Source organism: Ascidia mentula, chromosome 6, assembly GCF_947561715.1.
Source record: "Ascidia mentula chromosome 6, kaAscMent1.1, whole genome shotgun sequence".
Lineage (NCBI taxonomy): Eukaryota > Metazoa > Chordata > Ascidiacea > Phlebobranchia > Ascidiidae > Ascidia > Ascidia mentula.
In genome coordinates this window covers 15852928-15876533 of record NC_138571.1, presented here as the reverse complement: position 1 = coordinate 15876533, position 23606 = coordinate 15852928, and the positions used below count along the sequence as shown (strand labels likewise).

Below are 23606 nucleotides of genomic sequence, written 5' to 3'. Positions count from 1 at the left end.
TGCTTTAAATCACCTTTACCAAAACTGTGCGAGTCGGAAATGACGCAATTTTGTTGTGTGTGGCTGTGATATGTGCACATGACGGAGTGGGTAATATACAATCTTTCTTCATACAAATTGCTTGTTGCATATTGTTTAAATGCAATATAACCATACTATGGTTAGAGTAATCTGCAGTGGAATCATTAAAAGCTCAACGTAATTGTCTTTTTTTGTCATGTTTGGTAGGAGATTACTTTTCTTTAACCGCGCTTGGTAATATTACGTGCATTCCATGATGAAAGTAATCGGACATAGCGATGTATATAATGTAAAAATGTAATGTTTTAACATTTGGACAAAACCCTGATTCAAAACACTTGCTAGTTCGACGACCACTCCGTATTTCTAAGGCATATGTCACTGATTTCCAACTTGCGTTGAATGACACATGCACTCATCAGTTATAAAATGTCATGACAGCGAACACAAAAATATTAATGTTTTTATTATAATCAAGCCATCAAAATGAGATGTGATCCTAAAGGCAGCGATGTCGGGACGTTTTACTCCCTCGGTGTCCACCTTTAAATAATAAGCATGTTTTTGCACGAGCAATGCTATGTTACGGCAGTGACGCTTCAGCAATATTGTTGAACCAGTGCGTCGCGGCGCCTTATTCGGGAATATGTATGATGAATTCTGTCATTCTTAGGTTCTGTAAACATTTAGAGTGAAACTTTGGTGTGACTAATAACGATCTTGTCAGCTAAATGGTCATGTAATTACTTTGCTGTCATTTGGGCAATGTTAGTGGTCAGAATGATGAGTTACGGACAACGCTGTTAACATTGGATTTGCTTGTGTGGCCCACGTTGGCTAAAGCAACAAGTTGAGGAGATGAAGCAAATGCGGTGGTGTAATAGCTTGACGGAAATCAGTATCGAACCCACGTTTCACTACATCGTGTGACATATCGCGGTTAATGTAGTGACATTGACAAGCAAGGTCGAATCCCTAATTATGAGTTAATTCGACACGCCACAAAACGATTTTGCACCACTGTACTGAACTCTTATTTATCATCGAACATTATAAATTGGTACCAGGTGATACATCATAACAAATGCAGCAAGTTGCCTACGTCAACTTGAGATGTGGAAGGAAGGTTTTAGTATGGTTAAGCTTGTAATGCAAGTAAATTGTGATGCTCCTCTTTTCAGGTCTGCCACCAACGCTGTCTGAACGATCCCTCGACACGTGAGAACTCTGACTTTCGTGAGAGCAGCAGCAGCAGGCCCAACCTCTATTCCGTAAAACTACTTCAGATGTAGTGGTTTTAGTCGTTTCTAAATTTATGTACGTTTATTACTGACCTCGGTCTTTTGGTTCAGACACGAGGCAGGCAACGCTTAGTACTAACACATGTAACAACATTATTTCTAAATATATATAAGCTTACTAGATTACGTGCAGCAAAACAAGCGAAAATAATAAATTGAAGTTTACAGGTAAACAAAATACACATAATATTTTTGCGTTCACGTTGCGATCAACGCATCATCATCAGGAAATGTGTAGAACCAATGATACTCTTGTTTTCTTTAACTCATATTTATCGGAAAATACACATACAATTGAAATATAAATGACCTCTATAAGGCGGTGAAAAATATTTCGCAGCGTCAGCAACAGCACATGAGAAATTATATCCAAATAAAGAAAACAAACTGATGTACAAATTTTCTTTAATGTAAGCAGGCACACGTTTACCAATTTACATCACAATATCATTCAATCTTCGGTTTTGTAGCCAGGGTTATCCACTGTCTGAGTTGCGATGTTACCAAGGCCATGTTATGTGGATTCAGTTTTGTCAATGTGTAGTTCACCCGCCTCATTATCTACAAAACAGTAATATGCCTAAAATTGTTTGCTATAAACGTGTTTTTATCAACCCAAGTTTGGTGACCTTGTTGTACGATGGTTTGGAACTTTATTACTTACTCTTTTTCTCATGAATATTAATTTGCCTAGTTTCGCATATATAGTTTTATTCTATGGCGTAAATACAATGAATACATACACGACAGGGAAAATTGGCGATTTGAAAAATTACTTTCTTAACTCCAGGCCCATTCAACATTGTTCTTTGGCGCACTATCAAAAACACTTTTAACCATTTATGGAGATACGAAAATCTTTTTTAAAGCTTCTATAAGTTCAATACATTGATTTGATATCTTACGTGCATGATGTCCAACTGGTCTTGATATTCAAGAAGGCAATCGCACAAGCTGCTCACAAACAAGGACATACAACCATTGTCTTGCAAGTTGTAATAACTCTCTAGCATTAATAATAAAACATTTATTAAAATGTTTATCGCGAAAAAGCTCACTTCTGCTCACTGGAACGTGAATGAACAACCAGCATATCAGCATATGGGTTACTAGAAGGAGGGGAAGGAAATTTATTCTCATCTGGGTTTCCATCGTCGATCGCAGTTGGATTAGCAACCTTAAATTACATTTTTAGTTTTTTAATGTTTTAACCCCGCAAAAACGCACCTGCAAAAAGAACAGTTTTGGAACATCTTTTAATTGAGGGCGGTTCTTAGTAGAAAATGCACCCAGCAGTTCCCCAATTGTAGGATCGTATTCCCATTCATTGTTAAAAGCATTACCTTCGTGGGTGGAGAGCAAAGCAAAGAGAAATATGCTGCTGTTTTTGTGGTTTGTTGTGCTAAAAACTAAATTTTTGTTTTTATATTGTTTTCCATACATAAATAATTATGTAACATATTTATCACTTACATGTTTCTATTTGTTGAAATAGACATTTTTTATCTTTGTAACAAAATTCACTGGGAACAAATCCCATCTTTCTCGCTGTGTTGGACAAATTAGTTTGGTCTAATTTACCATAAGCCATTTCGTATTGCTGTAAAAACGCAATTGTATTTAATCTGCAGCTTGCAAATGCTGTACATACATCAAAAATATGATTAAAAAGACAACACAATTTTAGAAACTCTTGCCTCAGAGCAAAAAATTAAAAATGAATTGGAATTTGTTTCGTGCTTTTCAATACTGCTGGTACCAATGAAACCCCGTTCTTCTTCTTCCTTTTTTTCATGCTCATTTCTGCAAAAATTAACATAGTCCTTATAACCTATTTTACAAATTTCGTTTGTTTTCCATATACTGCTATTTTTGTTGCCAGACACACTAATTAATCGGAATTGCTCTTCTGGCACTTAGTTTCTAAAGTGTTTATTGGATTGCTGCTTGCGACGCCAAAATTGAGTCGCACAAACCTTCGAGCCATTCTTAAGGCATGAGACCCATACAACAAAATAAACACTTTAGAAACTAAGTGCCAGAAGAGCAATTCCGATTAATTCGTTTGTTTTGTTTACTTAGTACGTAAGCAAAAAAACAATTATTACCCAAAGTAAAAGTCTTTTGTCAACTGAGATGTAAATGGTGCCAGTTGTGTCATTGTAAACCGATAGTTTTTATTTTCTATTGTCTTCACATATTGTTGTTCCGTCAGGGACATAATGGCGTTCGTGTCGCATAAGACCTGAGGCAAAGGCAAGTTTGAAATACAAACATGCTTTGATTTTACCAATACGCTAGACAAACACGATGATCGGTATTATGATTTGGTTTAGATCAATATTTCTTTTTGGGTTGCACAAACGTTCTGTTTTGCACCTCTTCGGGTGTAAATTTTTGGTTCTTCTCCAAGAATTTTCCAAATGTTTCGCACAAAGTTTTTATGAAAAAAGATCCAGATCTTGTGTAGCGAAATGATACGCTTTCTGTAAAAAAGTGGGATGGGCAGTATGAATACACAGTGTGATATACAGTTAAACAAAACAGTGACCTGGAAGTGTTGATTGTGCAACGAAGAAATGGGCCTCTGGTGCAACAGACAATACCTTTACGTCATCTAAATCAGGTGTTTCCATTGTCTCCTGCGTTTTAATCTTTTTTGTGTTCCTGCCCGCCTAAAGCAATAAAGGTATTTTGACACAGCATTTTTTGCTGGTCCATTAAGTTACTAGCTAACGCAAGTATTACGCGCGTGAAAAGTGCCCGTTCATTAAAAGTTTTATGTCGCTTTTGGTCAGTGTCTGCATAAATATTCTAGTAAATTATTTTCTTACATTAAAATTATGAACTTGATATTGTCACCTGTATAAAAAAAAGTTTGGGTTTTCCGGATAGACATTTGCAGTTATTTTCCGTAAAACACATCAGCACATCTTCGAGTTTAAAATAGTCCATGACTCTTCGACCTCCCGACTCAAGGCGGTATGCTGCAATCTCCTGACATCCTTTTTTTGTTCTTCCGTAGGAAAAAAACGCACACGCAAAACACGAGAAGCTCTCATCTTTATAGTTTTCAGAAACTAAACATACAAACGTTTGTCAGACAAACAGGAAGGTAATGAAAATACCATAGATATTTGCAAATCTCTAAAAAGATACTGACAGTTTTTCAGTATTTCGAATGTTTCATCGGTTGTTTTATCTTTAAATGTTTCAACATCAAAATTTAAAGCTGTGGCAATCCTGGCTAAGTTTTCTTCGTCCTTGTTTGTTCCACGTCTTTCTTCAACGGATGTGTTCGCAAAAGTCTGGTAGAACAAGACTTAAAAGATGTTTAGTAAAGTTTAGTTTTATTTTCTTGATGTTTAAAATTTCTGTCGTTATCAAAACTTTTCGCGTCCTTTTTTTCAGCATATCAATTACTTGATTAAAGATGAAGAATTTTCCAAGTTTCCCCGAGTCATTAACATTATATCGAAACCAAGGTTCATCAACGCCCGCGCTTTCACTGTAATCGCTTGTATCACCTTAAAGAAAAAAGTCACACATACGACGTAAAATTGCAAAATATTGACAACGTGGACCCGCTTTGTTAAAAGAGTGGTCTAAGCAACGGAGGTAATATTCGTTGTATTTCAAAGGAAGCAGCACGTTTATTTTAAATTATATAATTCAAAAACGCTTTTTTTTCATTAAAAGAGTATACTCCGTGCCACCAAGGTGATCATGCGTAATGATAAATATGATTGACGTTTTCCTTTGTTGATATTTTTCTAAATAAATTAGGACTTTCTTTAATCGTGCAGAATAACCCCGTTTACAATCTCTGTTCGCATCAACATTTTTATATAACTTTGGAAAATAAACAGAAGACGACGCCAAGCGTTGATACCACGTTAAACCAACTTACTTGTCATCATTTGGTCTGTTGACATAATTTCTTCATGTTCGTTACCACCCTTTGACGTCATAGACGATCCTGCATCCATGACGATATAGTTTACGTTGTGAATCCACTATCTTGCGCAATATACCGCTTAAGCTAACGTCGTAGTTGTAGTAGGCCAATTAACATAAAAGAAAAATTTTAAAGCAGTGGAAACGTAGGCTTTGCATCAGCAGAAAACTGAAAAAAACGACAGGCTGCAATCAGGATACCGCAAATCTCTGTGTGATGCACTCAGCATGTGATTGCAAGATACGTGTGCAGTTTGTCATGTGAATTCTTTAGAATTTGTCGCGCACCAGTCACTAACAAATTGCTGCTACAAATGCCAACATCTTATACGCATATCATTCATAGCTGAGCCTGACAATAACGCAAATCATCAATAATAAATCAAATTTCCGATACTCTACAGCGAAATAATGAATATTATCTCAATCTCAAATATAATTAACTCTGATTCAAATTAGTATAAATAACAATTTTACTCGTGCACAAACTATGGTTTTTCTATCATTTGACATTAACAATCGTCTTGATTGTACATTTCCCCCCTTTCAATAGCAATAATTGACCTTGCCATTTGCCAAACACATAATTAAAACCTTCTTTATTTATTAAATCTAACGTAGATAAGGGTAATTTAGTTAATTTTTAGATTAAACGATATCGCAAGAAAATTAGCACAAAATTGTACCATTCCTAGCTAATGCGTCTTTGGACCCCACATCACTGTTCTGTGCGTAGAGCCGTTAGCTCGGCCTGGCATAATTGTTTACTACCAATTTCAAATCAAAAACCCAACTGTGAATGAAACGAGTTTATTTTGATCGTTGGCAATTTACGTAATTCATCACTGCTATAACTATCTTTGTGTCAATTCCAAATCAATTATGGTTTTGATTGATATGCTCTAATGGACTAACCGAATGGCGTCCATTTCTCATCCATCGACATAGTCTATAATATCGTTACTGTAAGCTTTTTGTTTTATTGTATTTAAAACCATTACGTCACTGATGTTCGTCACTGACGCCTGACTGTTACGTTACTACCTAAAACACACTGGTACGTAGCAACCATTCCGGTTAGTAATTACCTTAGATACAAATACCTTATATTGTTACATGTTTGTTACTATGTGAAATAAAAAAAAGTGATATAAAAACTTCTAATAACGCCGAGGACAACAATTTCAAGTTCAATTCGCAAAACAGTATTTTATGCTTGCAGATAAAGGTCGCCAGATGGCTTGTCGTATTCCTACCGGTGGCGAAACATTCCCTTGCTGGCGTAATGATATAAAGCAAGCTCGGAACGACAGTCAGAACATAGCGCAGGCTAACAAAAACAAAAACAACGCCATCACCAAATGCTATACCAGCAAGCAGTGCAAGTAAAGAACACTAACACCAAAGCTACAGCTAAATAAAGCAGATTTGTAACAGATAACAACGCCGTTCCTATACCAACAAACATAGCAAGATTATATATAAAACGACACAATGTACTGAATGTTGCGCAAAAGTATTATGGAAACCGGTATCGAGCCCACGGAATGCTGAATTTTCAATTTTATATCCATTAACAAATAAGTACGGTTCCACACAAGGTTTGCAAGACAAAGTTTGTTTTTCTAACGATGAGAAGCTTTCATGGTAGGTTGCATTCACTGCCCACGATGGGTAAAATAACACGTGGGCAATGATTTAACGGAAATCGTCAATAAACCCGCGCAGTGTTGCATCACAGTGGCTTTGCGTTTGAAGGAAGATCGATTTACACATTAGGCGTGGGCTACCAAGCCTGCAAACCTAATGATAGCGATACAATAGCTGTGATCGCCAAGCAAGGACCTGCGCAGTGGGTCGATCCTGCCAATCATGCCATTGCATGAAATATAACTGCGTTATTTATTAAATCTAACGTAGATAAGGGTAATTTAGTTAATTTTTAAATTTAACGATATCGCAAGAAACTTAGCACAAAATTGTACCATTCCTAGCTAATGCGTCTTTGGACCCCACATCACTGTTCTGTGCGTATAGAGCTGTTAGCTCAGCATGGCATGAATATTGACTATTAATTTCAAATCAAAAACCCAACTGTGAATTAAACGAGTTTATTTTAATCGTTGGAAATTTACGTAATTCATCACTGCTATAACTATCTTTGTGTCAATTCCAAATCAATTATGGTTTTGATTAATATGCTCTAATCGACTAACCGAATGGCGTCCATTTCTCATCCCATCGACATAGTCTATAATATCGTTACTGTAAGCTTTTTGTTTTATTGTATATAAAACCATTACGTCACTGATGTTCGTCACTGACGCCTGACTGTTACGTTACTACCTAAAACACACTGGTACGTAGCAACCATTCCGGTTAGTAATTACCTTAGATACAAATACCTTATATTGTTACATGTTCGTTACCACCTGAAATAAAACAATGTGATATAAAAACTTCTAATAACGCCGAGGACAACAATTTCAAGTTCAATTCGCAAAACAGTATTTTATGCTTGCAGATAAAGGTCGCCAGATGGCTTGTCGTATTCCTACCGGTGGCGAAACATTCCCTTGCTGGCATAATGATATAAAGCAAGCTCGGAACCACAGTCAGAACATAGCGCAGGCTAACAAAAACAAAACACCGCTATATCACCAAATGCTATACCACCAAGCAGTGCAAGTAAAGAACACTAACACCAAAGCTATAGCTAAATAAAGCAGATTTGTAACAGATAACAACGCTGTTCCTATACAAACATAAGGAAGCACATTATATAGCCTTGTCTGGTGTATTGCCAACTTCCTTCTTTCTTGCGTTCATCACGTAGCAAACCGCGGAGTTTCATGTTTATTATATTGAGACTACATGAAGAATGCTATTTCGTGTTCGCTTACTTGTGAAGTGGAAAAAGCGATTAAAAACGAAATGCTGTACAAGCCTGAGAAATCACCATTAGACCGATGGAATTACCAAATCTGTTATTGCTTTAAATCACCTTTACCAAAACTGTGCGAGTCGGAAATGACGCAGTTTTGTTGTGTGTGGCTGTGATATATACACATGACGGTGTGGGAAATATACAATCTTTCTTCATACAAATTGCTTGTTGCATATTGTTTGAATGCAATATGACTATATTAAAAATATTAATGTTTTTATTATAATCAAGCCATCAAAATGAGGTGTGATCTTAAAGGCAGCGATGTCGGGACGTTTTACTCCCTCTGTGTCCACCTTTAAATAATAAGCATGTTTTTGCACGAGCAATGCTATGTTACGACAGTGACGCTTCAGCAATATTGTTGAACCAGTGCGTCGCGGCGCCTTATTCGGGAATATGTATGATGAATTCTGTCATTCTTAGGTTCTGTAAACATTTAGAGTGAAACTTTGGTGTGACTAATAACGATCTTGTCAGCTAAATGGTCATGTAACCACTTTGCTGTCATTTGGGCAATGTTAGTGGTCAGAATGATGAGTTACGAACAACGCTGTTTTCATTGGATGTGGCCTGTGTGGCCCACGTTGGCTAAAGCAACAAGTTGAGGAGATGAAGCAAATGCGGTGGTGTAATAGCTTGACGGAAATCAGTATCGAACCCACGTTTCACTACATCGTGTGACACATCGCGGCTAATGTAGTGACAGTGACAAGCAAGGTTGAATCCCTAATTATGAGTTAATTCGACACGCCACAAAACGATTTTGCACCACTGTACTGAACTCTTATTTATCATCGAACATTATAAATTGGTACCAGGTGATACATCATAACAAATGCAGCAAGTTGCCTACGTCAACTTGAGATGTGGAAGGAAGGTTTTAGCATGGTTAAGCTTGTAATGCAAGTAAATTGTGATGCTCCTTTTTTCAGGTCTGCCACCAACGCTGTCTGAACGATCCCTCGACACGTGAGAACTCTGACTTTCGTGAGAGCAGCAGCAGCAGGCCCACCCACCCATTCCACAAAACTACTTCAAATGTACTGGTTTTAGTCGTTTCTAAATTTATGTACATTTATTACTGACCTCGGTCTTTTGGTTCAGACTCGAGACAGGCAACGCTTAGTACTAACACATGTAACAGCAGTATTTCTAAATATATATAAGCTTACTAGATTACGTGCAGCAAAACAAGCGAAAATAATAAATTGAAGTTTACAGGCAAACAAAATACACATAATATTTTACGTTCACGTTGCGACCAACGCATCATCATCAGGAAATGTGTAGAACCAATGATACTCTTGTTTACTTTAGCTCATATTTATCGTAAAATACACATACAATTGCAATAAAAATGACCTCTATTGCAAGGCAGTGAAAAATATTTCGCAGCGTCAGCAACAGCACATCAGAAATGATATTTAAATAAAGAAAACAAACTTATGTACAAATTTTCTTTAATGTAAGCAGGTACACGTTTACCAATTTACACCACAATATCATTCAATCTTCGGTTTTGTAGCCAAGGTTATCGACTGTCTGAGTTGCGATGTTACCAAGGCCATGTTATGTGGATTCAGTTTTGTCAATGTGTAGTTCACCCGCCTCATTATCTACAAAACAGTAATATGCCTAAATTTTTTTTACTATAAACGTGTTTTTATCAACCCAAGTTTGGTGACCTTGCTGTACGATGGTCTGGAACTTTATTACTTACTCTTTTACTCATGAACAATAATTTGCCTAGTTTCGCATATATAGTTTTATTCTATGGCGTAAATACAATGAATACATACACGACAGGCAAAATTGACGTTTTGATATATTACTTTCTTAACTCCAGGCCTATTCAACATTGTTCTTTGGCGCACTATCAAAAACACTTTTAACCATTTATGGAGGTATGAAAATCTTTTTTAAAGCTTCTATAAGTTCAATACATTGATTTGATATCTTACGTGCATGATGTCCAACTGGTCTTGATATTCAAGAAGGCATTCGCACAAGATGTTCACAAAAATGGACATACAACCATTGTCTTGCAAGTTGTAATAACTCTCTAGCATTAATAATAAAACATTTATTAAAATGTTTATCGCGAAAAAGCTCACTTCTGCTCACTGGAACGTGAATGAACAACCAGCATATCAGCATACGGGTTACTAGAAGGAAGGCCAGAGCATTTATTCTCATGTGGGTTTCCATTGTCGATCGCAGTTGGATTAGCAACCTTAAATTACATTTTTAGTTTTTTTATGTTTTAACCCCGCAAAAACGCACCTGCAAAAAGAAGAGTTTTGGAACATCTTTTAATTGAGGGCGATTCTTAGTAGAAAATGCACCCAGCAGTTCCCCAATTGTAGGATCGTATTCCCATTCATTGTTCAAGGCATTACCTTCGTGGGTGGAGAGCAAAGCAAAGAGAAATATGCTGCTGTTTTCGTGCTTCGTAGTGCTAAAATCTAAAAGTTTTCTTTTGAATTGTTTTCCATGCATAAATAATTATGCAACATATTTATCACTTACATGTTTCTATTTGTTGAAACAGACATTTTTTATCTTTGTAACAAAATTCACTGGGAACAAATCCCATCTTTCTCGCTGTGTTGGACAAATAATTTTGGTCTAATTTACCATAAGCCTCTGCGTATTCCTGTAAAAAGGCAATTGTATTTAATCTGCAGCTTGCAAATGCAGTATATACATCAAAAATATGATTAAAAAGACAATACAATTTTAGAAACTCTTGCCTCAGAGCAAAAAATTAAAAATGAATTGGAGTTTGTTTCGTGCTTTTTAAGACTGCTGAAATTCGTCTCGCGCTTTTCAATACTGCTGGTACCAATGAAACCCCGTTCTTCTTCTTCCTTTTTTTCATGCTCATTTCTGCAAAAGTTAACATAGTGCTTATAATCTATTTTACAAATTTCGTTTGTTTTGTTTACTTAGTACGTAAGCAAATAAAAATGATTACCCAAAGTAAAAGTCTTTTGTCAACTGAGATGTAAATGGTGCCAGTTGTGTCATTGTAAACGGATAGTTTTTATTTTCTATTGTCTTCACATCTTTTTGTGCCGTCAGGGACATAATGGCGTTCGTGTCACATAAGACCTATGGCAAAGGCAAGTTTGAAATACAAACATGCTTTGATTTACCAATACGCTAGACAAACACGATGAACGGTATTATGATTTGCTTTAGATCAATATTTGTTTTTTGGTTGCGCAAACATTTGTTTTGCACCTCTTCGGGAGTAAATTTTTGGTTCTTCTCCAAGAATTTTCCAAATGATTCGTACAAAGATTGTATGAAAAAAGATCCAGATCTTGTGTGGCGAAATGCTACGCTTTCTGTAAAAAGTGTGATGGCCAATATGAATACACAGTGTGATATACAGTTAAACAAAACAGTAACCTGGAAGTGTTGATTGTGCAACGAAGAAATGGGCCTCTGGTGCAACGGACAATACCTTTACGTCATCTAAATCAGGTGTTTCGAATGCCTCTTGCGTTAAAATTTCTTCTGTGTTCCTGCACGCCTAAAGCAACAAAGGAATTTTAACACAGCATTTTTTGCTGGTCCATTAAGTTACAAGCTAACGCAACTATTACGCACGTGAAAAGTGCCCGTTCATTAAAATCATGAATATTCCAGTAAATTATTATCTTATATTAAAATTATGAACTTCATAATGTCACCTGTATAAAAAAAAGTTTTGGTTTTCCGGATAGACATTTGCATTTTTTTTCCGTAAAACACTTCAACACATCTTCAAGTTTAAAATAGTCGATGACTCTTCGACCTCCCGACTCAAGGCGGTATGCTGCAATCTCCTGACATCCTTCTTTTGTTCTTCCGTGGGAAAAAAACGCACACGCAAAACACGAGAAGCTCTCATCTTTATAGTTTTCAGAAACTAAACATACAAACGTTTGTTAAAAACAAGAGGAAGTTAACACAAACGCCATAGAGATTTGGAAATCTCAAAAAAGATACTGACAGTTTTTCAGTATTTCGAGTGTTTCATCGGTTGTTTTATCTTTAAATGTTTCGACATCAAAATTTAAGGCTGTGGCAATCCTGGCTATGTTTTCTTCGTCCCGGTTTGTTCCACGTCTTTCATCAACGGATGTGTTCTCAAAAGTCTGGTAGAACAAGACTTAATTTTTTTGATGTTTAAAATGTCTGTCATTATCAAAACTTTTCCGTCATTTCTTCAGTTATCAATTACCTGATTAAAGATGAAGAATTTTCCAAGTTTCCCCGTGTCATTAACATCATATCGAAACCAAGTTTCATCAACCCCACTTTCACTGTAATCGCTTGTAACACCTTAGAGAAAAAAAGTCACTAAACACATTGTAACAGCGTCTGTTTATTGGAAGAGAACATATGGTTAGGAGCCAACGTTGCAGTTTCTGACAAACAGTCCTACATACGACGTAAAATTGCAAAATATTAACAACGTGGGCCCGCTTTTTTAAACGAGTGGTCTAAGCAACGGAGGTAATATTCGTTGTATTTCAAAAAAGCAACCCGTTTATTTAAAAAAATATAATTCAAAAACGTTTTTTCTTCATTAATAGTGTATACTCGGTGCCACCAAGGTGACCATGCGTAATGATAAATATGATTGCCGTTTTTCATTTTCGGTATTTTTCGAAATAAATTAGGACTTTCTTTAATCGTGCAGAATAACCACATTTACAATCTCTGGTCACATCAACATTTTTATATAACTTTGGGAAATAAACAGAAGACGACGCCAAGCGTTGATACCACGTTAAACCAACTTACTTGTCATCATTTGGTCTGTTGACATAATTGCTTCATGTTCGTTTCCACCCTTTGACGTCATAGACGATCCTGCATCCATGACGATATAGTTTACGTTGTGAATCCACTATCTTGCGCAATATAACGCTTAAGCTTATGTCGTAGTTGTAGTAGGCCACTTAACATAAAAGAAAAATTTTAAGCAATTGAAACGTAGGCTTCGCATCAGCAGAAAACTGAAAAAAACAACAGACGGCAATCAGGATACCGCAAATCTCTGTGTGATGCACTCAGCATGTGATTGCAAGATACGTGTGCAGTTTGTCATGTGAATTCTTTAGAATTTGTCGCACAAATTGCTGCTACAATGCCAACATCTCTTATACGCATATCATATATAGCTGAGCCTGACAATAACGCAAATCATCAATAATAAATCAAATTTCCGATACTCTGCAGCGAAGTATTTAATATTATCTCAATCGTTTGAAATAAACGCCATCCGCCATTGTTATAAGTAACTCTGATTCAAATTAGTATAAATAACAGTTTTACTCGTGCACAAACTATAGTTTTTCCCCATTTGACATTAACAATCGTCTTGATTGTACATTTCCCCCCTTTCAATTGCCAAACACATAATTATGCTTTATTTATTAAATCTAACGTAAATAAGGGTAATTTAGTTAATTTTTAGATTTAACGGTATCGCAAGAAAATTATCACAAAATTGTACCATTCCTAGCTAATGCGTCTTTGGACCCCACATCACTGTTCTGTGCGTAGAGCTGTTAGCTCGGCCTGGCATAATTGTTTACTACCAATTTCAAATCAAAAACCCAACTGTGAATTAAACGAGTTTATTTTAATCGTTGGCAATTTACGTAATTCATCACTGCTATAACTATCTTTGTGTCAATTCCAAATCAATTATGGTTTTGATTAATATGCTCTAATCGACTAACCGAATGGCGTCCATTTCTCATCCATCGACATAGTCTATAATATCGTTACTGTAAGCTTTTTGTTTTATTGCGTATAAAACCATTACGTCACTGATGTTCGTCACTGACGCCTGACTGTTACGTTACTACCTAAAACACACTGTTACGTAGCAACCATTCCGGTTAGTAATTACCTTAGATACAAATACCTTATATTGTTACATGTTCGTTACTATGTGAAATAAAACAATGTGATATAAAAACTTCTAAAAACGCCGAGTATTTATGCTTGCAGATAAAGGCCACCAGATGGCTTCTCGTATTCCTACCGGTGGCGAAATATTCCCTTGCTGGCGTAATGATATAAAGAAAGCTCGGAACCACAGTCAGAACATAGCGCAGGCTAACAAAAACACCGCCATCACCAAATGCTATACCACCAAGCAGTGCAAGTAAAGAACACTAACACCAAAGCTACAGCTAAATAAAGCAGATTTGTAACAGATAACAACGCTGTTCCTATACCAACAAACATAAGGAAGCACATTATATAGCCTTGTCTTGTGTATTGCCAACTTCCTTCTTTCTTGCGTTCATCACGTAGCAAACTGCGGAGTTTTATGTTTATTATATTGAGACTACGTGAAGAATGCTATTTCGTGTTCGCTTACTTGTGAAGTGGAAAAAGCGATTAAAAACGAAATGCTGCACAAGCCTGAGAAATCAACATTAGACCGATGGAATTACCAAGTCTGTTATTGCTTTAAATCACCTTTACCAAAACTGTGCGAGTCGGAAATGACGCAATTTTGTTGTGTGTGGCTGTGATATATGCACATGACGGTGTGGGAAATATACAATCTTTCTTCATACAAATTGCTTGTTGCATATTGTTTAAATGCAATATGACTATACTATGGTTAGAGTAATCTGCAGTGGAATCATTAAAAGCTCAACTTGATTGTCTTTTTTTGTCATGTTTGGTAGGAGATTCCTTTTCTTTAACCGCCCTTGGTAATATTACGTGCATTCCATGATGAAAGTAATCGGACATGGCGAGTAATCTGACAAAACCCTGATCCAAACACTTGCTAGTTCGACGACCACTCGGTATTTCTAAGGCACATGTCACTGATTTCCAACTTGCGTTGAATGACACATGCACTCATCAGTTACAAAATTTCATGACAGCGAACACAAAAATATTAATGTTTTTATTATAATCAAGCCATCAAAATGAGGTGTGATCCTGAAGGCAGCGATGTCGGGACGTTTTACTCCCTCGGTGTCCACCTTTAAATAATAAGCATGTTTTTGCACGAGCAATGGTATGTTACGACAGTGACGCTTCAGCAATATTGTTGAACCAGTGCGTCGCGGCGCCTTATTCGGGAATATGTATGATGAATTCTGTCATTCTTAGGTTCTGTAAACATTTAGAGTGAAACATTGGTGTGACTAATAACGATCTTGTCAGCTAAATGGTCATGTAACCACTTTGCTGTCATTTGGGCAATGTTAGTGGTCAGAATGATGAGTTACGAACAACGCTGTTTTCATTGGATGTGGCCTGTGTGGCCCACGTTGGCTAAAGCAACAAGTTGAGGAGATTAAGCAAATGCGGTGGTGGAATAGCTTGACGGAAATCAGTATCGAACCCACGTTTCACTACATCGTATGGCACATACGTAGTGACAGTGACAAGCAAGGTTGAATCCCTAATTATGAGTTAATTCGACACGATTTTGTACCACTGTACTGAACTCTTATTTACATCGAACATTATAAATTGGTACCAGGTGATACATCATAACAAATGCAGCAAGTTGCCTACGTCAACTTGAGATGTGGAAGGAAGGTTTTAGCATGGTTAAGCTTGTAATGCAAGTAAATTGTGATGCTCCTTTTTCAGGTCTGCCACCAACGCTGTCTGAACGATCCCTCGGCACGTGAGAATTCTGACTTTCGTGAGAGCAGCAGCAGCAGGCCCTACCTCCATTCCGCAAAACTACTTCAGATGTAGTGGTTTTAGTCGTTTTTAAATTTATGTACATTTATTACTGACCTCGGTCTTTTGGTACAGACTCGAGACAGGCAACGCTTAGCACTAACACATGTAACAGCAGTATTTCTAAATGTATATAAGCTTACTAGATTACGTGGAGCAAAACAAGCGAAAGTAATAAATCAAAGTTTACAAGCAAACAAAATACACATAATATTTTGCGTTCAAGTTGCGACCAATGCATCATCATCAGGTTAAACTGAAACAAACCAAATAGCAATTAACTTGCTCAGAGCAAATGTAAAACGAATTGTGTAGAACCAATTATACACTCCTTTATCGTAGCTTATATTTATTATAAAATACAAATAATTGCAATATAAGTGACAGCAACTTAAGGCGGTGAAAAATATTTCGCAGCGTCAGCAACAGCACATCAGAAATGATATTCAAATGAAGAAAACAAACTTATGTACAATTTTCTTTAATGTAAGCAGGTACACGTTTACCAATTTACATCACAATATCATTCAATCTTCGGTTTTGTAGCCAAGGTTATCGACTGACTGAGATGCGATGTTACCAAGGCCATGTTATGTAGATCCACTTTTGTCATTCTGTAGTTTACCCGCCTCATTATCTGCAAAACAGTGATATGCCCAGTTTTTTACTATAAACGTGTTTTTGTCAACCTAAGTTTGGTGACCTTGCTGTGCGATGGTCTGGAACTTTATTACTTACTCTTTTTCTCCTGAATATTAATTTGCCTAGTTTCACATATATAGTTATATTTTATGATGTAAAAGGACAATACATACATACACGACAGAGAAAACTGGCGTTTTGACATATTACTTTCTTAACTTCAGGCCTATTCAACATTGTTCTTTGGCGCACTATCAAAAACAACTTTAACCATTTATGGAGGTATGAAAATCTTTTTTAAAGCTTCTATAAGTGCAATACATTGATTTGATATCTTACGTGCATGATGTCCAACTGGTCTTGATATTGAAGAAGGCAATCGCACAAGCTGTTCACAAACAAGGACATACAACCATTGTCTTGCAAGTTGTAATAACTCTCTAGCATTAATAATAAAACATTTATTAAAATGTTTATCGCGAAAAAGCTCACTTCTGCTCACTGGAACGTGAATGAACAATCAGCATATCAGCATATGGGTTACTAGAAGGAGGGGAAGGAAATTTATTCTCATCTGGGTTTCCATCGTCGATCGCAGTTGGATTAGCAACCTTAAATTACATTTTTAGTTTTTGCTTGTTTTAACCCCGCAAAAACGAACCTGCAAAAAAAACAGTTTTGGAACATCTTTTAATTGAGGGCGATTCTTAGTGGAAAATGCACTCAGCAGTTCCCCAATTGTAGGATCGTCTTCCCATTCATTGTCAAAGGCATTACCTTCGTGGGTGGAGAGCAAAGCAAAGAGAAATATGCTGCTGTTTTCGTGCTTCGTTATGCTAAAATCTAAAAGTTTTGTTTTGAATTGTTTTCCATACATAAATAATTATGCAACATATTTATCACCTACATGTTTCTATTTGTTGAAACAGACATTTTTTATCTTTGTAACAAAATTCACTGGCAACAAATCCCATCTTTCTCGCTGTGTTGGACAAATTAGTTTGGTCTAAATAACCATAAGCCTCTGCGTATCCCTGTAAAAACGCAATTGTATTTAATCTGCAGCTTGCAAATGCAGTACATACATCAAAAATATGATTAAAAAGACAATACAATTTTAGAAACTCTTGCCTCAGAGCAAAAAATTACAAATGAATTGGAATTTGTTTCGTGCTTTTTAAGACTGCTGAAATTCGTCTCGTGCTTTTCAATACTGCTGGTACCAATGAAACCCCGTTCTTCTTCTTTTTTTTCATGCTCATTTCTGCAAAAATTATTTAACATAGTCCTATCATATAATCCATTTTGTTTTGTTTATTTAAAGCCGTACGCAATTAAAAATGATTACCCAAAGTAAAAGTCTTTTGTCAACTGAGATGTAAATGGTGCCAGTTGTTTCATTCTAAGCTTACACTGTTTCCCTTCAATTGACTTTACAATTTTTTGTTCCTTCTTCACTTCCATAATGGCGTTCGTGTGACATAACACCTGAGGCAAAAAGCAAGTTTGAAATACAAACATGTTTTGATTTTACCAATTAGCTAGACAAACAAATTTATCTGTATTATCATTTGGTTTAGATTAATATTTGTTTTTCGGTTGCACAAACGTTCTGTTTTGCACCTCTTCGGGAGTAAATTTTTTATTCTTCTCCAAGAATTTTCCAAATGTTTTGCACAAAGATTGTATGAAAAAAGATCCAGATCTTGTGTGGCGAAATGATACGCTTTCTGTAAAAAAGTGGGATGGGCAGTATGAATACACAGTGTGATATACAGTTAAACAAAACAGTGACCTGGAAGTGTTGATTGTGCAACGAAGAAATGGGCCTCTGGTGCAACGGACAATACCTTTACGTCATCTAAATCAGGTGTTTCGAATGCCTCTTGCGTTAAAATTTCTTCTGTGTTCCTGCACGCCTAAAGCAACAAAGGAATTTTAACACAGCATTTTTTGCTGGTCCATTAAGTTACAAGCTAACGCAACTATTACGCACGTGAAAAGTGCCCATTCATTAAAATCATGAATATACCAGTAAATTAGTATCTCATATTAAAATTATAAACTTGATAATGTCACCTGTATAAAAAAAAGTTTGGGTTTTCCGGATAGACATTTACAGTTATTATCCGTAAAACACATCAACGCATCTTCAAGTTTAAAATAGTCGATGACTCTTCGACCTCCCGACTCAAGGCGGTATGCTGCAATCTCCTGAAATCCGTTATTTATCCTTCCGTGAGAAAATAACGCACACGCAAAACACGAGAAGCTCTCATTGTGATATGTTTCAGAAACTAAACATACAAACGTTTGTCAAACAAACAGGAAGTTAATACAAATACCCAAAAAGTTACTGACAGCTTTTCAGTATTTCGAATGTTTCATCGGTTGTTTTATCTTTGAATGTTACAACATCAAAATTTAAAGCTGTGGCAATCCTGGCTAGTTTTTCTTCGTCCTGTTCTGTTCCAACTCTTCTTGAATGGAACATGTTCGCAAAAGTCTGGCAGAACAAGATTTTAAAGATGTTTAGTAAAGTTTAGTTTTATTTTCTTGATGTTTAAAATATGTGTCGTTATCCAAACTTTTCCGTCATTACTCCAGTTACCTGATTAAAGATGAAGAATTTTCCAAGTTTCCCCGTGTCATTAACATCATATCGAAACCAAGTTTCATCAACCCCACTTTCACTGTAATCGCTTGTAACACCTTAGAGAAAAAAGTCACTAAATATTTTGTAACAACGTCTGTTTATTGAAAGAGAACATATGGTTTGGAGCCACCGTTGCAGTTTGTGACAAACCCATCGGTACGAAACCCCAGTCTTACATGCGATGTAAAGTTGCAAAATATTAACAACGTGGGCCAGCTTTGTTAAACGAGTGGTCTAAGCAACGGAGGTAATATTCGTTGTATTTCAAAGGAAGCAGCACGTTTATTTTAAATGATATAATTCAAAAACGCTTTTTTTTCATTAAAAGAGTATACTCCGTGCCACCAAGGTGACCATGCGTAATGATAAATATGATTGACGTTTTCCTTTGTTGATATTTTTCTAAATAAATTAGGACTTTCTTTAATCGTGCAGAATAACCCCGTTTACAATCTCTGTTCGCATCAACATTTTTATATAACTTTGGGAAATAAACAGAAGACGACACCAAGCGTTGATACCACGTTAAACCAACTTACTTGTCATCATTTGGTCTGTTGACATAATTTCTTCATGTTCGTTTCCACCCTTTGACGTCATAGACGATCCTGCATCCATGACGATATAGTTTACGTTGTGAATCCACTATCTTGCGCAATATAACGCTTAAGCTAACGTCGTAGTTGTAGTAGGCCACTTAACATAAAAGAAAAATTTTAAAGCAGTGGAAACGTAGGCTTTGCATCAGCAGAAAACTGAAAAAAGCGACAGACTGCAATCAGGATACCGCAAATCTCTGTGTGATGCACTCAGCATGTGATTGCAAGATACGTGTGCAGTTTGTCATGTGAATTCTTTAGAATTTGTCGCGCACCAGTCACTAACAAATTGCTGCTACAAATGCCAACATCTTATACGCATATCATTCATAGCTGAGCCTGACAATAACGCAAATCATCAATAATAAATCAAATTTCCGATACTCTACAGCGAAATAATGAATATTATCTCAATCTCAAATATAATTAACTCTGATTCAAATTAGTATAAATAACAATTTTACTCGTGCACAAACTATGGTTTTTCTATCATTTGACATTAACAATCGTCTTGATTGTACATTTCCCCCCTTTCAATAGCAATAATTGACCTTGCCAGTTGCCAAACACATAATTAAAACCTTCTTTATTTATTAAATCTAACGTAGATAAGGGTAATTTAGTTAATTTTTAGATTAAACGATATCGCAAGAAAATTAGCACAAAATTGTACCATTCCTAGCTAATGCGTCTTTGGACCCCACATCACTGTTCTGTGCGTAGAGCTGTTAGCTCGGCCTGGCATAATTGTTTACTACCAATTTCAAATCAAAAACCCAACTGTGAATTAAACGAGTTTATTTTAATCGTTGGCAATTTACGTAATTTATCACTGCTATAACTATCTTTGTGTCAATTCCAAATCAATTATGGTTTTGATTGATATGCTCTAATGGACTAACCGAATGGCGTCCATTTCTCATCCATCGACATAGTCTATAATATCGTTACTGTAAGCTTTTTGTTTTATTGCGTATAAAACCATTACGTCACTGATGTTCGTCACTGACGCCTGACTGTTACGTTACTACCTAAAACACACTGGTACGTAGCAACCATTCCGGTTAGTAATTACCTTAGATACAAATACCTTATATTGTTACATGTTCGTTACTATCTGAAATAAAACAATGTGATATAAAAACTTCTAATAACGCCGAGGACAACAATTTCAAGTTCAATTCGCAAAACAGTATTTTATGCTTGCAGATAAAGGTCGCCAGATGGCTTGTCGTATTCCTACCGGTGGCGAAATATTCCCTTGCATAATGATATAAAGCAAGCTCGGAACCACAGTCAGAACATAGCGCAGGCTAACAAAAACAAAACACCGCTATATCACCAAATGCTATGCCAGCAAGCATTGCAAGTAAAGTACACTAACGCCAAAGCTATAGCTAAATAAAGCAGATTTGTAACAGATAACAACGCTGTTCCTATACCAACAAACATAAGGAAGCACATTATATAGCCTTGTCTGGTGTATTGCCAACTTCCTTCTTTCTTGCGTTCATCACGTAGCAAACTGCGGAGTTTCATGTTTATTATATTGAGACTACGTGAAGAATGCTATTTCGTGTTCACTTACTTGTGAAGTGGAAAAAGCGATTAAAAACGAAATGCTGCACAAAGCCTGAGAAATCACCATTAGACCGATGGAATTACCAAATCTGTTATTGCTTTAAATCACCTTTGTCAAAACTGTGCGAGTCGGAAATGACGCAATTTTGTTGTGTGTGGCTGCGATATATGCACATGACGGTGTGGGAAATATACAATCTTTCTTCATACAAATTGCTTGTTGCATATTGTTTAAATGCAATATGACTATATTAAAAATATTAATGTTTTTATTATAATCAAGCCATCAAAATGAGGTGTGATCCTAAAGGCAGCGATGTCGGGACGTTTTACTCCCTCGGTGTCCACCTTTAAATAATAAGCATGTTTTTGCACGAGCAATGCTATGTTACGGCAGTGACGCTTCAGCAATATTGTTGAACCAGTGCGTCGCGGCGCCTTATTCGGGAATATGTATGATGAATTCTGTCATTCTTAGGTTCTGTAAACATTTAGAGTGAAACTTGGGTGTGACTAATAACGATCTTGTCAGCTAAATGGTCATGTAATTACTTTGCTGTCATTTGGGCAATGTTAGTGGTCAGAATGATGAGTTACGGACAACGCTGTTAACATTGGATTTGCTTGTGTGGTACACGTTGGCTAAAGCAACAAGTTGAGGAGATTAAGCAAATGCGGTGGTGTAATAGCTTGACGGAAATCAGTATCGAACCCACGTTCCTCTGCATTGTATGACTCATCGCGGTCATCGATGACGTTTCAATTTTTATCATGCACAAATTACTCATTTAAGGGTTTACATGCTTTATAAAATTGTTAATAACCACAACGAAAACGACATCATCCACTTTGCAAAAGCTAAGGCCAAATGAAAAAATGACAGCTCATTGAAAACTCGGACTGAATCACTGATGATGGCGCCATCATTTCTATAGTATTGGGTAGCGATTCTAATCCCTACAATATTAAAAGGAGGTCCATCAATATAGTCCTTCCTTGTGTCGATTGTCTTAGTGTGATATCTCAAAGTAATTCAAACACGAATTTAATTCATCACATACATTTTGTCGCAGATCATGCAACAAGTGAATTTGAAGATGTCACTTGTAAGTCGTGTAGACGTTCCTCAGGTGACAACGCATCTTACACAGCCGGTGAGCGTGGCAACCAAAAAGAATAAATAAAAAAAAATATCATTAATCAATGATACGTTTTAATAGTATTTTTGTAGTGTTATTGGCCCGATACTAGCAAATTATTGGCCCGATACTGGTAGTGTGAATAGCGACAAAAGTAGGTCACTCATTTATTTGTCACATGCTTTGTTTACATGGAAGTGTGGCGAAAACGACACACGGCACTAATTCTTTTCTTTATGTTTTTTTTGTTCACCTGCGTTGTTTATTTAAATCACTCTTTATTACTTATATGCGCACATCACATCGCACTATGCTATTGTTTTCCATCTTTTCTCGCACTTTATATTCACACTATAGTCGTTTTTCTATGTTTGCCACGTCCCAACGCTCCATTGATTTCTGTGTAAACCGTTGATTGGTTGATTAGCCGGTGCGAAGAGGTGCTACGTTTTATCATCGTTTTAGTTCGTTTATTAAAGAGACGCCCATTTAGTGAATTCAGTGTGAGAGACTTTGGTTTTGGTGATGGGCCGTTTTTAAACCAGGAAATAATTCCGTGACAGAAGCGTGAAATTATGTGTGCAGGTCCTTTATAACACGAAATTGTTCTTGACATGTCACTGTAGATTTTTATGACTTTGCTTTGTTAGCATGTTGAAACATGAGAGTTCTTTAGCGATTTGCCAATCGTAACATTTTTCAGGTGATAAACGCTGTGGATAATAAACAGTAGCGATGTAGTAAACAGTAGTGATTGTGATCGGTGAAGCGTAGCGTTGTTCGTGCCCTGCATTACTTCATTTCGCACCCTGTTAATCATTCCATTGCTGGATTGTAATTAGCTTCTCTTCCCATATAATCACGGTTGTTCCCTCCTATGGGCAGTTTTTATTTGTACGTGTTGTTGGCTCATGCTTTTGTAAATACAAGAACCCACAGTGGCGATATTTTCTGTGCATGGCCCACAGGCAACGTTTTTTGCCAAGCTTGTCTTGTTTTTAAGTACACGCAAAAAAGGTTTACATCATA

The 23606-nt window shown here is 36.5% G+C and overlaps 7 protein-coding genes across 7 annotated transcripts in view; 1 reads left to right on the top strand and 6 right to left on the bottom strand.

Moving 5' to 3' along the window:
- LOC145907490 (uncharacterized) overlaps positions 1–23524 on the top strand; it is a 49420-nt gene extending 25896 nt beyond the window's left edge. The window contains exon 13 of the mRNA XM_082994898.1: positions 22512–23524. Within this exon, the coding sequence (XP_082851024.1) occupies positions 22512–22622 (111 nt within the window). The 3' untranslated portion in view covers positions 22623–23524. The remainder of the gene's footprint in view (positions 1–22511) is intronic.
- On the bottom strand, positions 1443–2918 carry LOC145906699 (caspase-7-like). Its single transcript, XM_082994149.1, has 5 exons — positions 2796–2918; positions 2550–2731; positions 2391–2499; positions 2228–2328; positions 1443–1883 (listed from the first exon to the last, which is right to left on the bottom strand). Exons 1-5 carry the CDS (start codon positions 2911–2913, stop codon positions 1770–1772), a joined length of 624 nt encoding a protein of 207 aa, XP_082850275.1. The 5' UTR covers positions 2914–2918; the 3' UTR covers positions 1443–1769.
- LOC145906345 (caspase-7-like) lies at positions 2987–5443 on the bottom strand. Its single transcript, XM_082993766.1, has 8 exons — positions 5233–5443; positions 4746–4849; positions 4486–4630; positions 4185–4402; positions 3874–3997; positions 3702–3808; positions 3431–3567; positions 2987–3125 (listed from the first exon to the last, which is right to left on the bottom strand). The coding sequence occupies exons 1-8, from the start codon at positions 5309–5311 to the stop codon at positions 2987–2989; spliced, it is 1053 nt and encodes a 350-aa protein (XP_082849892.1). The 5' UTR covers positions 5312–5443.
- On the bottom strand, positions 9371–10878 carry LOC145906694 (caspase-7-like). The gene is made up of 5 exons (XM_082994146.1): positions 10759–10878; positions 10513–10694; positions 10354–10462; positions 10191–10291; positions 9371–9845 (listed from the first exon to the last, which is right to left on the bottom strand). The coding sequence occupies exons 1-5, from the start codon at positions 10823–10825 to the stop codon at positions 9732–9734; spliced, it is 573 nt and encodes a 190-aa protein (XP_082850272.1). The 5' UTR covers positions 10826–10878; the 3' UTR covers positions 9371–9731.
- Positions 10950–13240, bottom strand: LOC145906344 (caspase-7-like). The gene is made up of 8 exons (XM_082993764.1): positions 13030–13240; positions 12464–12564; positions 12233–12377; positions 11931–12148; positions 11647–11770; positions 11476–11582; positions 11207–11343; positions 10950–11118 (listed from the first exon to the last, which is right to left on the bottom strand). Exons 1-8 carry the CDS (start codon positions 13106–13108, stop codon positions 10950–10952), a joined length of 1080 nt encoding a protein of 359 aa, XP_082849890.1. The 5' UTR covers positions 13109–13240.
- On the bottom strand, positions 16185–17596 carry LOC145906693 (caspase-7-like). Its single transcript, XM_082994145.1, has 5 exons — positions 17510–17596; positions 17264–17445; positions 17105–17213; positions 16942–17042; positions 16185–16597 (listed from the first exon to the last, which is right to left on the bottom strand). The coding sequence occupies exons 1-5, from the start codon at positions 17574–17576 to the stop codon at positions 16484–16486; spliced, it is 573 nt and encodes a 190-aa protein (XP_082850271.1). The 5' UTR covers positions 17577–17596; the 3' UTR covers positions 16185–16483.
- LOC145906343 (caspase-3-like) lies at positions 17701–20035 on the bottom strand. The gene is made up of 8 exons (XM_082993763.1): positions 19798–20035; positions 19214–19314; positions 18964–19108; positions 18682–18899; positions 18398–18521; positions 18226–18332; positions 17951–18090; positions 17701–17866 (listed from the first exon to the last, which is right to left on the bottom strand). The coding sequence occupies exons 1-8, from the start codon at positions 19874–19876 to the stop codon at positions 17701–17703; spliced, it is 1080 nt and encodes a 359-aa protein (XP_082849889.1). The 5' UTR covers positions 19877–20035.
- Positions 23525–23606: the final 82 nt, after the last annotated feature.

Excerpts from the sequence above, each read along its gene's own strand:
- LOC145906699 (XM_082994149.1), bottom strand. The coding sequence starts at position 2,913 with ATGGCTTATGGTAAATTAGACCAAACTAATTTGTCCAACACAGCGAGA. Across the intron at positions 2,732-2,795 it reads ATTTCAACAAATAGAAACAT|TTTTTAGCACAACAAACCAC; the intron begins GTAAGTGATAAA and ends ACAAAAATTTAG. Across the intron at positions 2,329-2,390 it reads GGTTGTTCATTCACGTTCCA|AGAGTTATTACAACTTGCAA; the intron begins GTGAGCAGAAGT and ends TATTAATGCTAG.
- LOC145906693 (XM_082994145.1), bottom strand. The coding sequence starts at position 17,576 with ATGGGATTTGTTGCCAGTGAATTTTGTTACAAAGATAAAAAATGTCTG. Across the intron at positions 17,214-17,263 it reads CAAAACTGTTTTTTTTGCAG|GTTGCTAATCCAACTGCGAT; the intron begins GTTCGTTTTTGC and ends ATGTAATTTAAG. Across the intron at positions 17,043-17,104 it reads GATTGTTCATTCACGTTCCA|AGAGTTATTACAACTTGCAA; the intron begins GTGAGCAGAAGT and ends TATTAATGCTAG.
- LOC145906345 (XM_082993766.1), bottom strand. The coding sequence starts at position 5,311 with ATGGATGCAGGATCGTCTATGACGTCAAAGGGTGGTAACGAACATGAA. Across the intron at positions 3,998-4,184 it reads CCAAACTTTTTTTTATACAG|GCGGGCAGGAACACAAAAAA; the intron begins GTGACAATATCA and ends TTATTGCTTTAG. Across the intron at positions 3,126-3,430 it reads ACAAAAGACTTTTACTTTGG|AAATGAGCATGAAAAAAAGG; the intron begins GTAATAATTGTT and ends TAATTTTTGCAG.
- LOC145906344 (XM_082993764.1), bottom strand. The coding sequence starts at position 13,108 with ATGGATGCAGGATCGTCTATGACGTCAAAGGGTGGAAACGAACATGAA. Across the intron at positions 12,149-12,232 it reads ACTCGAAATACTGAAAAACT|TTTCTGAAAACTATAAAGAT; the intron begins GTCAGTATCTTT and ends TTGTATGTTTAG. Across the intron at positions 11,583-11,646 it reads TGCACAATCAACACTTCCAG|AAAGCGTAGCATTTCGCCAC; the intron begins GTTACTGTTTTG and ends CACTTTTTACAG.
- LOC145906694 (XM_082994146.1), bottom strand. The coding sequence starts at position 10,825 with ATGGGATTTGTTCCCAGTGAATTTTGTTACAAAGATAAAAAATGTCTG. Across the intron at positions 10,695-10,758 it reads GTTTCAACAAATAGAAACAT|ATTTTAGCACTACGAAGCAC; the intron begins GTAAGTGATAAA and ends GAAAACTTTTAG. Across the intron at positions 9,846-10,190 it reads ACCAGTTGGACATCATGCAC|ATAATGAGGCGGGTGAACTA; the intron begins GTAAGATATCAA and ends ACTGTTTTGTAG.
- LOC145906343 (XM_082993763.1), bottom strand. The coding sequence starts at position 19,876 with ATGGATGCAGGATCGTCTATGACGTCAAAGGGTGGAAACGAACATGAA. Across the intron at positions 18,522-18,681 it reads CCAAACTTTTTTTTATACAG|GCGTGCAGGAACACAGAAGA; the intron begins GTGACATTATCA and ends TTGTTGCTTTAG. Across the intron at positions 17,867-17,950 it reads ACAAAAGACTTTTACTTTGG|AAATGAGCATGAAAAAAAAG; the intron begins GTAATCATTTTT and ends TAATTTTTGCAG.